The following is a 12,587-nucleotide window of genomic DNA, read 5'->3' on the forward strand; positions in this document are numbered from 1 at the left end:
TTGAGCCTTTGGCAGCTTGGGCCCTCCAGCCCTACAGAGAGAAGGTGGGTCTAAGGGTACACTAGTCATCAGTGCAAGATTTTTTGCTTCTTATTTTCAACTGGCCCTAGGGCAGGGGTTAACAAACTTATGGCTGGCAGGCCAGTTTGGGCCACACGTGCTCAGTTACATATTGCCTTGCTGCTTTCAAGCCACAATGGCAAGGTTGACTATATGGCCTGAAAAAGTAAAATCATTGATTGGCCCTTCACAGAGTTTGCCTACCCCTTCTCTAGAATATAATCATTGCTGATTATAGGGCCCCAGGGACAGACTGATCCAATTTTCTTTAAATTTTTTTTTTTTTGAGACAGAATCTTACTCCGTTGCCCAGGCTGGAGTGCCGTGGCGTCAGCCTAGCTCACAGCAACCTCAAACTCCTGGGCTCTAGCAATCCTCCTGCCTCAGCCTCCTGAGTAGCTGGGACTACAGGCATGTGCTACTATGCCCGGCTAATTTTTTCTATATATTTTTAGTTGGCCAATTCATTTCTTTCTATTTTTAGTAGAGGTGGCGTCTCACTCTTGCTCAGGCTGGTTTTGAACTCCTGACCTTGAGTGATCCTCCCACCTTGGCCTCCCAGAGAAATTTTTCTTATATGAAGGTGGGGGAGTGAGGTAGAGGGTTCAATTTCCTTTTTTTTTTTTTTTTTTTTTTGAGACAGAGTCTCACTCTGTTGCCCTGGGAAAGAGTACTGTGGCATTAGCCTAGCTCACAGCAACTTCAAATTCCTGTGCTCAAGCAATCCTACTGCCTCAGCCTCCTGAGTAGCTGGGACTACAAGTGCATGCCACCATACCCAGCTAATTTTTATATTTTTAGTAAAGGCAGGTCTCTCTTGCCCAGGCTGGCATCAGCTCTTGAGCTCCAGCAATCCCCATCTCAGCTTCCCAAAGTGCTAGGATTACAGGCATGAGCCACTGCACCAGGGCTCGATCCACCTTTTTTTTTTTTTTTTTGAGACAGAGTCTCAGTTTGTTGCCCAGGCTAAAGTGAGTGTCGTGGCATCAGCCTAGCTCACAGCAACCTTAATCTCCTGGGCTCAAGCGATCCTACTGCCTCAGCCTCCCAAGTAGCTGGGACTACAGGCATGCACCACCATGCCTGGCTAATTTTTTTTGTATATATATTTTTAGTTGGTCAATTAATTTCTTTCTATTTATATAGTAGAGACTGGGTCTCGCTCAGGCTGGATTCAAAGTCCTGACCTTGAGCAATCCGCCTGCCTCCCAGAGTGCTAGGATTACAGGCGTGAGCCACCACTTTTCATTCTGAGAACCCCAGCTACCTTTCCTAAGCTAGCAGGGAGTACTTTAGGAGGGCATCTGCTCTCCCTCTGCCCCACTTCCAGAGGTGAAACATACCTATGCAAGAGGCCATTGGGCTATCTGTTCCTGCTAAGGTTTCTGACCTACAATCTTAAATCTGTCACCCTAGACCAGGCAGACTCAGGCCACTGACTCCTTTCTTTGGGGCAAAGGATTAGATTCACACAAAAGTATGTTTCTGGGCTTCTTTCTATACTAGGCCCCTGTAAACCAGAGTTCCAGGAAGCCCCCTCAAAGATATTCTGGTTTTTTTGGCCTCCAAATTTCCTTCAGCTAAATAAAGGGTCTGCTAAAGCAGTGGTCCCCAAGCTTTCTGGCACCAGGGACTGGCTTCATGAAGATAATTTTTCCACTGACCAGAGTGTGTTGGTTGGCAGCTCATTTCCTAATGGGCCATGGCCTGGGGGTTGGGGACTGCAGTGCTAAAGGGAACCTATCCTAAAGAGAAGTGATCTGCAAGGGCCTGTTCACTCATGGTCTCCAATGAAATGGGCCCCAAATGAAGCCTGTCAGGAAGAGTAGAAGTGGGGTCTCCAGGAGGAATTGCCACAGTTGGGCAATTACACTATTTCTTCACTTCAGGATATCCATGCTTTTCTTAAAAACCCTATTGTAACACAGACACAGCTCAACTAGCATGATTGCATTTATTCTCATAAATATGCAGAACTGGAGAAGTGCAGGTCAGTTCTACAGAGTAGTATGGAAATACCACATGGTACCACTCCTATCTATGAGGTAAGCTTGCATACAACCCTGTCCCCAGGGGACTGTCACCTGCAGAACACCCAGCACTCTGAAATAAGGCAGTTCGGCTCTGGGCACCTTGGTGCCTTTATTGGTGGTATTTTGGTTTGTGACCCTTGGCCCGAAACAACTGACCATTTTTTTTTTTTTTTTTTTTTTTTTGAGACAGAGTCTCGCTTTGTTGCCTAGGCTAGAGTGAGTGCCGTGGCGTCAGCCTCGCTCACAGCAACCTCAAACTCCTGGGCTCAAGCAATCCTTCTGTCTCAGCCTCCCAAGTAGCTGGGACTACAGGCATGAGCCACCATGCCCGGCTAATTTTTTCTATATATATTAGTTGGCCAATTAGTTTCTTTCTATTTTATAGTAGAGACGGGGTCTCACTCTTGCTCAGGCTGGTTTCGAACTCCCGACCTCGAGCAATCCGCCCGCCTCGGCCTCCCAGAGAGCTAGGATTACAGGCGTGAGCCACCGCGCCCGGCCACAACTGACCATTTTTACCCTACTTCACTGCACACTGTCCCTCCAGGTCCCTGCAGCTTTTTCTGTGTGTGTGACAGACAAGGTCTCACTGTATTGCCCAGGCTGGAGTGCAGTGATATGATCACAGCTCACTGCAATCTCCAACTCCTGAGCTCCAGTGATCCTCCTGCCCCAGCCTCTTGAGTAGCTAAGACTACAGACATGTGTCCTCAAGCCTGACTGATTTTTGAAAAATTTGTGGAGACAGGGTCTTGCTATGTTGCCCAAACTGGTCTCAAACTCCTGGCCTCAAGCAATCTTCCTTGCCCTCCCAAAGTGCTGGGATTACAGGCATGAGACTGGCCCACTGCAAGCTTTTTCTACAAGGTACTGCATTCCTACAACGGGCTCAACCTGCTTTGAAAGATCCTCCCCAGGGACAGCTGCAGCTAAATACATCAGTGTTGATTACTGCAGCAACCACCCAGAGGGCCTTGGTTTTAGGGTCCTGCCCTCCTTAACCCTAGCAGCTGCCAAAATGCCCAAGCTACTCTGCCCTAACCAACTCCCCCATAGAAATGTGGCTCCATCTGGGTAGAATTGCAGAGTCCCAGTCCAGAAGAGAATAACATCTGCCTCCCCTACTCCCCAGACCCCAAGCTGGCGTGCTGCTGGTCTCTGTACCATCCCCCTCCTGTGGTACTACTAGCTCGTAGAATAAATCAGCCCCTAATTATTGTATTCCTCACAACCTTCCACAATTAGAGAAACACAAAGATTGTGCCCATTAAGTACTATCAATAATAGGACTATCCTCACAAGGATAGCTATCTGACCAGTAAGGCCTCTTTTTATCTAATCTTCTCAGTCTCTTAATCATCTCTTATAGAGCAAAAGGAAGCCAAATCATCCCTCATGTGCCTCTAGTGGTCCCAGGACACCAAGTGAAGCAACAGACTGGACACTTTCCCACATGGGGCCTATACCCTAATCTTGACCACCATGCCCTTGGGCTAGGAACCCTGGATAGGCCCACTGAAACCTCACTGTAGTCGTGGGTGAGGCAAAAAAATAAAGGAACTACTGACAAACTAAATTCTACAAAGGCTTGGTGTAGCAAGAGATGCTATCCACAGGGTCAGGGTAGGGGCAGTCACAAGGGAAATTATGCCTGTTTCTGCTGTGTTCAGGCTGGGGGCCAAGAAGCTATGTTATACCCAGAGGATTACTATAAAGCCTACTGAGTATCCACTGTGAGGACCATGCTGTAACCAGAACAATCTGGCAATAAAATGGTGCATGCTGGAATGAGGGGAAGCCCTCAGCACTGGCAGATTGATCTCAGGCAGGGGCCTAGAAGCTAGCTTAGGCCTCTCCTCCCCATCCTGTCTGTAAGCCTCTAGGCCAATGCCTACACAGCTATACCAGTGTACCTACTCTCACTCACTGCTACTTCTCAAGTTTAAAAAGCTAAACAAATAAGGCGGCACCAGACTGCTCCCTGCAGCTCTCTGGTGGTAAGAACAAAAACTGCAGGCACTGGGGCTAGAGTACCTTCAACCCAATCTTTAGCTGGACACCAGGTGAAAAGACTAGCCAAGACCAAGGAAATACAAATAAACAAATACGTACATGTTGGAACAGTTTCTCTCTAACTAGGGAAGGGCCCACCAGAGTCACTAAACCCACTCAGACAGTTGGACCAGCTGGGGATACCCCAGGTCCAGGGATTCTGGAGGCCATGATCCTGTTGGGTTATTAAGCAACCTGCTGTAATACCGCCATAGCTAGACAGGTGTAACCTGAAGAGGGTCAAAAGGACCCACTTTACGCTCTCTTAAAGGTAAACCTGTAACCCATCTTAGAGCTGGGATGAGGAGGAGAGCATGTGTAATTTCCCGAACTGGTCTCATACAGTTAAATTCTTCTTCAGATTCCCAGGCTACAACCCATAAAGTGCTATTTTCTGCCTCCATACAACACTATCCAGCATAGACTGGGCACAAAAGCTCTTCTTTTCCCCTCCTAAAGCACCATGACAAATACCAGTCAAGATGGCTGCAAGTGTTTTCTTTTGCCACCTTTGTGACCTAAAGCACCATGACAAATACCAGTCAAGATGGCTGCAGCAAGTGTTTTCTTTTGCCACCTTTGTCACCCACCATGAAAATCAGAATTCCTCTGTTCCTGCCCTTATTAAAGTGCCTTCTCCAAACTCTGCTCCAACAGCAGAAGAAAACTGCAGAATTCCACTTCTAACCGAACAGCCCAGATGTGGCCCCCTGGCCTGAGAAGCACCAGATAAGAGCTACCTGAAATATTACTGACTTCCCAGAGTCAGTGCCTCTAGTGACTCTGGGCTGACAGCAGTTCCCACTGCATTCTGTGAGCTATGAGGGGCCAACAGGGTTCTGTAGCCTCATGGTGAACAGGGCCCATCTTGGAAGGTTATGTCTACTGGAGGGTACAGGAAGAAGAGTCCCCAAGACAGCACCAGCAGCAGGAACATGTTGAAGAGGCCACAGGCTTAGGCGGAATGAGGTCTAAGTCCTCATCATCTGGAATCTCATCCAGGTGATACCCATCCTGGAGCAGCTGCCGGCTCACATCCTGGTTCACCTGCTAAGAGAAGGAGAGGAGGGAACTAGCCAAGATGCAAAGCAGAAATAACTGCCTCAAAGATGGGCCCACATTCCCTTACCAGGCTTCCTGTCCATGTTCCACTCCTAGGCCAAGCCCACACATCACTGAACTATAGGCGGAAGAGCCACCTTTACCTAGTTGTGCCTTACGCAGCAGTGAGCCTTGGCTTCGCTGGCACTGACCCCCCTCACATAAGCTGTTCTCACTGAAGATCCTTAGGCATCTGACATAAATATCTAATTCCAGATTATGTTTGAAAGGTAATACCTGACCTTTCCCACTGGGAACCTAGACTGATCCCTCTCAAGGCTGAATATGGCATGTCCCCCCCAAAAAAAAAATAATAAAAAAATAAACAAAAAAAAAATGCTCTGGAATTCATGCCAAAAAAATAAAATAAAATAAACAAAGGCTGAATATGGGACAATGATAACAGAACAATGCTCCAAAGTAGTGGAAGAGTATGGGTTACAATGGAACGGAGTGGGAAGCAGCTTTGTCTATATTGCCAGTTAGATGAGTTACCCTTCAATATCAGCAGAGCTGGATCCCTGCAAAATGGAACCTGTCAGCCTGGCATCACTAAGCAGAAGGAAAATAAATGGGGCTAAGAAAAACTGTAGAAGGACGGGCACAGTGGCTCACGCCTGTAATCCTAGCACTCTGGGAGGCCAAGGTGGGCGGATTGCTCAAGGTCAGGAGTTTAAAACTATGTAAGACTATGTCTCAAAAAAAAGAAAGAAAGAAAAACTGTAGAACTTCCTCTGGATCTTTGGTAAGTTTTCTTAGTTTTTTTTTTTGTTTTGTTTTTGAGACAGAGTCTCACTTTGTTGCCCAGGCTAGAGTGAGTGCCATGGCATCAGCCTAGCTCACAGCAACCTCAAACTCCTGGGCTCAAGCAATCCCGCTGCCTCAGCCTCCCGGGTAGCTGGGACTACAGGCATGCACCACCATGCCCGGCTAATTTTTTCTATATATATTAGTTGGCCAATTAATTTCTTTCTATTTATAGTAGAGACGGGGTCTCACTCTTGCTCAGGCTGGTTTTGAACTCCTGACCTCGAGCAATCCACCCGCCTCGGCCTCCCAGAGTGCTAGGATTATAGGCGTGAGCCACCTCGCCTGGCCTTTTTCTTAGTTTTAACACTTAGGCAATCAAGGAGGACATAATTTGCAAACTGCCTCCATTCTCTTTGGCAGCAACTCAAGAGATTAGCCAAGGATTTCCAGGAGAATAAGGAAGAAATAGCAGTGTACAGTCATGTCTCCAGCATGTCAGCTGTCAAAAGGAGTAAACTGTACATGCCAGAACTTTATGTCCCTGTGTTTGTCTGGGAAAATCCCTCTGGAAACATGTCCATAAGGCCAGCCCAGGAATGCTTTAGTCTGAGTTTTCATAGATGGAACAACTGAATAAACAGAAGTTGTTTAGCCTGGAAGAAAACAAGCTTGGTGGAGGATGGGTGGAGGAGCGACAGGAATACTAACCTCAGATAAAAGACATCAAAAGAAGGGAGAGTAGAGTTACTGTGTGACACTAGAAAACAGGACTAGGACCAATGAGTCCAGGCTACAAGAAACATTTCAGATTAATAAGGAAGACTTCTCTAAGAGCTACCCAAAGAAGGAACTGTGTGTGTGTGTTGGAGGGGTGGGCAGTAAGGCTTCTTGGAGATAGTACCCAATCACAAGAAGCATTCAAGTAAGCAGAGGCTAGTATACACTTAGCTGGGATCTAGCAAGAGGATTCCTTTTCTAAGCTATGGCCTAGAAGACTTTTGAGACTGTTTCCAGCCCTGATGATATATGGTCTCCTGGATTTTCAACAGCCCTCCTCAGACACCTATGCCCCTGGCTGGGGGAATAGCAGAGTGGAAGATTGGAGAACAGACCAGAAGTCTGGCACAGTGCTGTGCACACAGCAGGCACCGAACAAGCATTTGGCAGTAGCAGTGATGCTGCCTGCAGCCTGGCCCCGCGCAGAAACTTGCTCTGGACTTGCCTCTGCAGAGGAATACCCCGAGGAGTATCTGGATTCCAGCTCCCCATCACTAGGAGAAAAGGAAAACGGTCAGTTTAGGGGGATGTCTGTGGAGCACAGCTGCAAACAGCAAAGTGGAGAGCATGCAAGGGCGTCTGGAAGACTTGTGAAGCAAAGAACTCACACCCTACAACTCAAGCCCAGAATGTGCCTTGAGTAAAAGTGGTTCCCCTCAGTTGGATCTGGTATGGATGGGGTCACTCTCACTAACAGTACAGACATAATACAGCAGGACAGTTCCCCCAGACAACATTGGTCCTTCAAATCCTACAGCAGCATGATTACCTATGAATCAGCTAACCAAGCCATCCCAGGAAGGGGATGAGAAGAGAACAGACCTGGAATGGACATGAAGGACCTTGGAGGAGACAGAGAACAAAAGCACCAAGCCACCTGCAGTTCTAGCCAAGTCACTCCCCAAGGGATGTTTCCAAGGGAAGGACTCACCTGTCAGAGTCAAGGGACACCAGGTTTTCATCTGGACTCTGGCTAAGAGCAGTATAGCCCTTGTTAAACTTCACTGACCTGAGGGGAGATGGGGAAGAAGAGACCAAGCATTGATGAAAGCACTTACATTTCACAGGAAAAGCCAGAGTCCTTGTTGCTATAGAAAAAGAACTGACTGTACTACTCCTGACTCACCTTCTACCTGGTCACACAGCCACCAATGCCTGCAGCTCCAAGTACATAGTCCTCATTCCACTACCCCCCTCCCTGCTCTTGAGAAAAAGCATACCCCTTTCATGAACCAGGAAAAGTACTCTCCCCTGCACCCCCACCTTATTTAACCAGAGGACAGAAAAACCACAAGTCCTTGGGCAAATCCCTCCACCTCTCCAAGTTTTAACTCTTATCTATACAAGGAGGCACTGGATAAGGTATTATCCAGCTCTAAGAGTTTACTATTCTGTTTTTAAAAACAAAACAAAAATGGCACTATTTCCACACTGCTCTCCATCTTCACTCCTGGGACTCCAGCCACTATTCTTCTCCCGAACGTGGAAACTCAGATAATGGACGATCCTGTCCAATGACAGAACTTCCCTATTCCAAAGCCCTTTCACATTTTTAAAAGAAAAGAGGTTGTCCTTGTTCCTATTTTAAAGATAGGAACCTGACGGGTTGCCGTCAGGGGAATCACTAGCTCGGCCTTAATCGACGTGAGCACCCTGTCTCCCAGCCTGAGTGAGGATGAAAGACTTTTCTGAAAGCTGTCGGCATAGAGGAGGTGGCGCCTGATGAGACCTTTTCCCTGAAGAGTCGGGGCGGTTCGGCGAGGCCCCCAGCATGCCCTTTCTCCGCAGAACGGCCTTGGCCAGGTCCCGGTGCTTCTCTGGAAGTTAAAGGGCCCGGGTCAGCCGGAACCTCCCCACTCTGCAGTGTCTCCCCAGCTCGCTCTTTCCGAACGATTTTCAGGGGCGGGAGCAGGCTGAAGCTAACCCATTCCCTTTGAGGACAAGGCCCAGCAGCGTTCCGGAGCCCGCCCTCGGGAGCCGGCAGCCCTCCAAGGGCGGAGACCTCCCCCCACACCGGCCACACTCACGCAGCTTGGCCTGAATGGAGGGTGCGCGCGTCACCATGTAGGGCCCCCGCTTCTCCACGGCGGCGGGGGTGCGCTCCCCCGGCCGGAGAGCTCTGTTACCACTCTGCCCCGAGGGTGGCCCCACAGCTCCTAGCGCTGGGTCCGTGGCCCCGCCAGGTCGGGGTGTCCTGGCAGGAGCCCGCACCGCGCGCCCGTCGGGCTGCACAGCCGCCATGGCCTGGCCCCGCCCCTCGGGGTCGCGCAGCCCCACCCCGTGCCTAACAAGACTTCCGCCGGGCGGCGCGGCTCCCCTTCCGCAAGATGGCGGCGCGCAGGCGCGCACGTCTCTTCTGACCCTTTCCGGTCGCGCCGCTGTAGCCAGCCCGGCTGTTCCGCCCTTTAGTGAGTCTGGGCAGCGCCCGGGGGTCCCGCTGTTTGGGTTCTTGGAATTTGCAGTCAGCCTGAACCTGGCGATATTTAGCCTCAGTTCTGTTTCTAGTCGGAATTAAATACTGATATTGGGGGGCCGCGGGTGTGCGTCGGCGGGCGTCCACCGTTCAGGCCTTGGCGCGCGCGCTCTCGGCGCTCCTCGCAGGTCATCTCGCTGGGAGGGCTTCGCTTGCACTGAAAATAGCCGAATGAGGAAGAGAGGTATCAAGCCCAAGAGATTCAAGAACTTTGTTGAGGTGACACTAGAGGTAGTTCCTGGGCTGATCGATCTGACGTCAAACCCCCTGGTCCTTTTCAAGACCAGGCAGCGCCTGAGACCTTAGACGAGGCCTGGTCCTCTGTAGGCCTCAGTTTCCCTATTTTAAAATGGAACCAATGTCACTATCCGTCCTACAGTGACAAAGGCAAAAATAGGCGCTGGGAAGGAGAGTGAAAGTGCACTCTGAGTCTGTGTGGCAGAGTATGTGTCAAGGCTCTTGACTTCTCTGGCCCCCAAGGGATGTGCTTGTGGCTGGCTGGAAAAAGCTCTATTTTTGGAGGAACTGCTGCTAAATCTCATGAGGCTGTCCCTTGGGTAATTTATTGGCCTCCACAGGGTCAGTCAATAGTGTACAACCTCTGAGCCCCCAGGGCCACCCAGACTGTTGAGCAGCAGTACTGTGCCTTGGGCAGAATAGGAGAATAGAAAGAATTTAGGTCTGAGGTTTTTGAAAAGTCAGTAGCACAAAGGAATTACTATCTGGATAGATTCCCTCCCCCTACCACCACCCATGCATGATCTATTAGACAGTTTTTGACCTCCAGAAATAAACAGCAGGTTCATATGGCTCAACTTAATATTTAATCCTTATGACTTCTCAATGAAGCAAGTAATTACTCTTGTTATATAAATCTTGTTATACAAATGAGGCTTTGGCCAGTGTGGTGTGGTGGCTCATACATGTAATCTGAACGAGCACTCTGGGAGGCTGACATGGGAGGATCGCTTGAGATCAGGAGTTAGAGACCAGCCTGAGCGAGAGCGAGACTCTGTCTCTACTAAAAATAGAAAAAGTTGGTAGTGGAGGCAAGTCCCTGTAGTCCCAGCTGCTTGGGAGGCCGAGGCAGGAGATTTGCTTGAGCCCAGGAGTGTGAGGTTGCAATGAGCTATGATGACTCTATGGCACTCTAGCCTGGGCAACAGGGCAAGACTCTGTCGCAAAGAAAAAAAGAAGGAATGGTGGTCTGTTGATAGTTGTACCTGTCGACGGAAAAAAGCCAAACTCTGTAAAATAATTTTAAAGAGATTTATTCTGAGCCAAATTTGAGGACCATGATCCAGAGCCACTGCCAAGAGGCCTTGGGCAAGTGGACTCGCAGTGGCTGGGTTACAGTTCAGTTTTATACATTTTCAGAGAGACGGGGGTTACAGGCAAAGTCACAAATCAATACATGAGAGGCACACATTGGTTTGGCCCAAAAAGGTGAGACATCTCGAAGCGGGGGGTTACAGGTTATAGGTGGGTTTAAAGATTCTTTGGCTGGCAATTGGCTGAGAGAGTTAGAATTTATCTAGAAGACCAGAAAGGATGTGCTTACTTTAAGATAAGGGTATGTGCACTCTGGGAGGTCCAGACAGGAGGACATTTTAAATTTACAATAGGCGCCTGCTAGGATGCTTGAGTTAAGATATTTTAAATTTATGATAGGCATCTGCTAGGATGCTTGAGTTAAGACAGGGGCTTCCTATCTTTTAGGTGATGTTAATGCCATACCAGAATCAGGTCAGGAAGTAAACCACTGCTTCGTTTGGTTAACAAAAGCCACTTGGTGGGAATTTACCGTTTGTCAGCCTAACCCTGCTGGCCTCCTTACCATTTGCCAGCCTAACCCAGCTGGCCTCCTTAGGAAGGAGTTTTTAGCAAAAAAATTAGAGTTCAGTCCTCATACCCTACCTGGCCTGGATGTGGGCAGTTCCCTTTCCACTTAAGGAATTATGTTCACTAGGAACCTAAGAAAAATCTCCATTCCCTCCACCCCCCCAAAAATAAACAAACCCTAGGTTGTAAGATGATGAGGCTCCAGGACAAGAATTGCCACAGCACAGAAAGCACAAAGGTCTTCCTCACCCCTCTATTCAGACCTTAACTCACCACAGTGACTGCTGGCTCCCCTGCTAGGCATGGGGACCCTCAGCTCCTCCACTCAGCAAAACCGTATTCATCTATGTGGCAGGTGGTATGCTAAGTCCTGCAGCCCTAATGAAGACAGATAAGGTACCTACCAGTCCCAGGTTTCCAGTCTTGTTTCTTTTCTTTTCTTTTCTTTTTTTAAGAGACAGAGTCTCTGTTGCTCAGGCTGGAGTGCGGTGATGTGATCATAGCTCACTACAGCCTTGAACCTCTGGGCTCAAGTGATTCTCCTCCTGCCTCAGCCTTCCAAAGTGCTGGCATTATAGGCATGAGCCACTGTGCCCAGGCCCCAAACAGTCTTGTTTCCTTTTTTTTTTTTTTTTTTTAAGACAGAGTCTCGCTTTGTTGCCCAGGCTAGAGTGAGTGCCATGGCATCAGCCTAGCTCACAGCAACCTCAATCTCCTGGGCTCAGGCGATCCTCCTGTCTCAGCCTCCCGAGTGGCTGGGACTACAGGCATGCACCATCATGCCCGGCTAATTTTTTCTATATACATTAGTTGGCCAATTAATTTCTTTCTATTTATAGTAGAGACGGGGTCTCACTCTTGCTCAGGCTGGTTTCGAACTCCTCACCTCGAGCAATCCACCCGCCTCGGCCTCCCAGAGTGCTAGGATTATGGGCGTGAGCCACCTCGCTCGGCCCAGTCTTGTTTCTTTGTTGTTATGTGTGGGAAGACCTTGGGGGAAGATTTTTGACTATTAGGAATAAGGACTCCCACCCTGGCTTTTGAAACTGCCATTTGGCAGTTACATTCTTTTTTTTTTTCTGAGACAGAGTCTCACTTTGTTGCCTGGGCTAGAGTGCCGTGGCATCAGCCTAGCTCACAGCAACTTCAAACTCCTGGGCTCAAGTGATCCTTCCTCAGCTTCTCGAGTAGCTGGGACTATAGGCATGTGCCACCATGCCCGGCTAATTTTTTCTCTATATATATTTTAGCTGGCCAATTAATTTCTTTCTAATTTTAGTAGAGATGGGGTCTCACTCTTGCTCAGGCTGGTTTTGAACTCCTGACCTTGAGCGATCCTCCCACCTCGGCCTCCCAGAGTGCTAGGATTACAGGTGTGAGCCACTGTGCCCGGCCTGGCAGTTACATTCTTTATCTTTGGCTCCAAATCATGGGCCCACCCATTCTCATGGTCCTGGGATAAATGAGTCTCCATCATCAGTTGAGAATTCTGGTTCTGC

General features: G+C 48.8%; 1 protein-coding gene across 1 annotated transcript; it reads right to left on the reverse strand.

The window, feature by feature from the left end:
* Nucleotides 1-2,000: 2,000 nt before the first annotated feature.
* On the reverse strand, nucleotides 2,001-9,030 carry FAM219B (family with sequence similarity 219 member B). The gene is made up of 5 exons (XM_012735464.3): nucleotides 8,801-9,030; nucleotides 8,503-8,590; nucleotides 7,705-7,782; nucleotides 7,219-7,267; nucleotides 2,001-5,195 (listed from the first exon to the last, which is right to left on the reverse strand). Exons 1-5 carry the CDS (start codon nucleotides 9,012-9,014, stop codon nucleotides 5,028-5,030), a joined length of 597 nt encoding a protein of 198 aa, XP_012590918.1. The 5' UTR covers nucleotides 9,015-9,030; the 3' UTR covers nucleotides 2,001-5,027.
* Nucleotides 9,031-12,587: the final 3,557 nt, after the last annotated feature.

The sequence above is a fragment of the Microcebus murinus genome, chromosome 6 (genome assembly GCF_040939455.1).
Source record: "Microcebus murinus isolate Inina chromosome 6, M.murinus_Inina_mat1.0, whole genome shotgun sequence".
NCBI lineage: Eukaryota > Metazoa > Chordata > Mammalia > Primates > Cheirogaleidae > Microcebus > Microcebus murinus.

What these genes read in the sequence shown, in the direction of transcription:
- FAM219B (XM_012735464.3), bottom strand. Translation starts at nt 9,014, where the DNA reads ATGGCGGCTGTGCAGCCCGACGGGCGCGCGGTGCGGGCTCCTGCCAGG. An exon ending in CCCGACTCTTCAGGGAAAAG is followed by an intron (nt 7,783 to 8,502) that starts GTCTCATCAGGC and finishes ATCTCCCCTCAG; the next exon opens with GTCAGTGAAGTTTAACAAGG. An exon ending in CGGGGTATTCCTCTGCAGAG is followed by an intron (nt 5,196 to 7,218) that starts GCAAGTCCAGAG and finishes TCCTTCTCTTAG; the next exon opens with CAGGTGAACCAGGATGTGAG.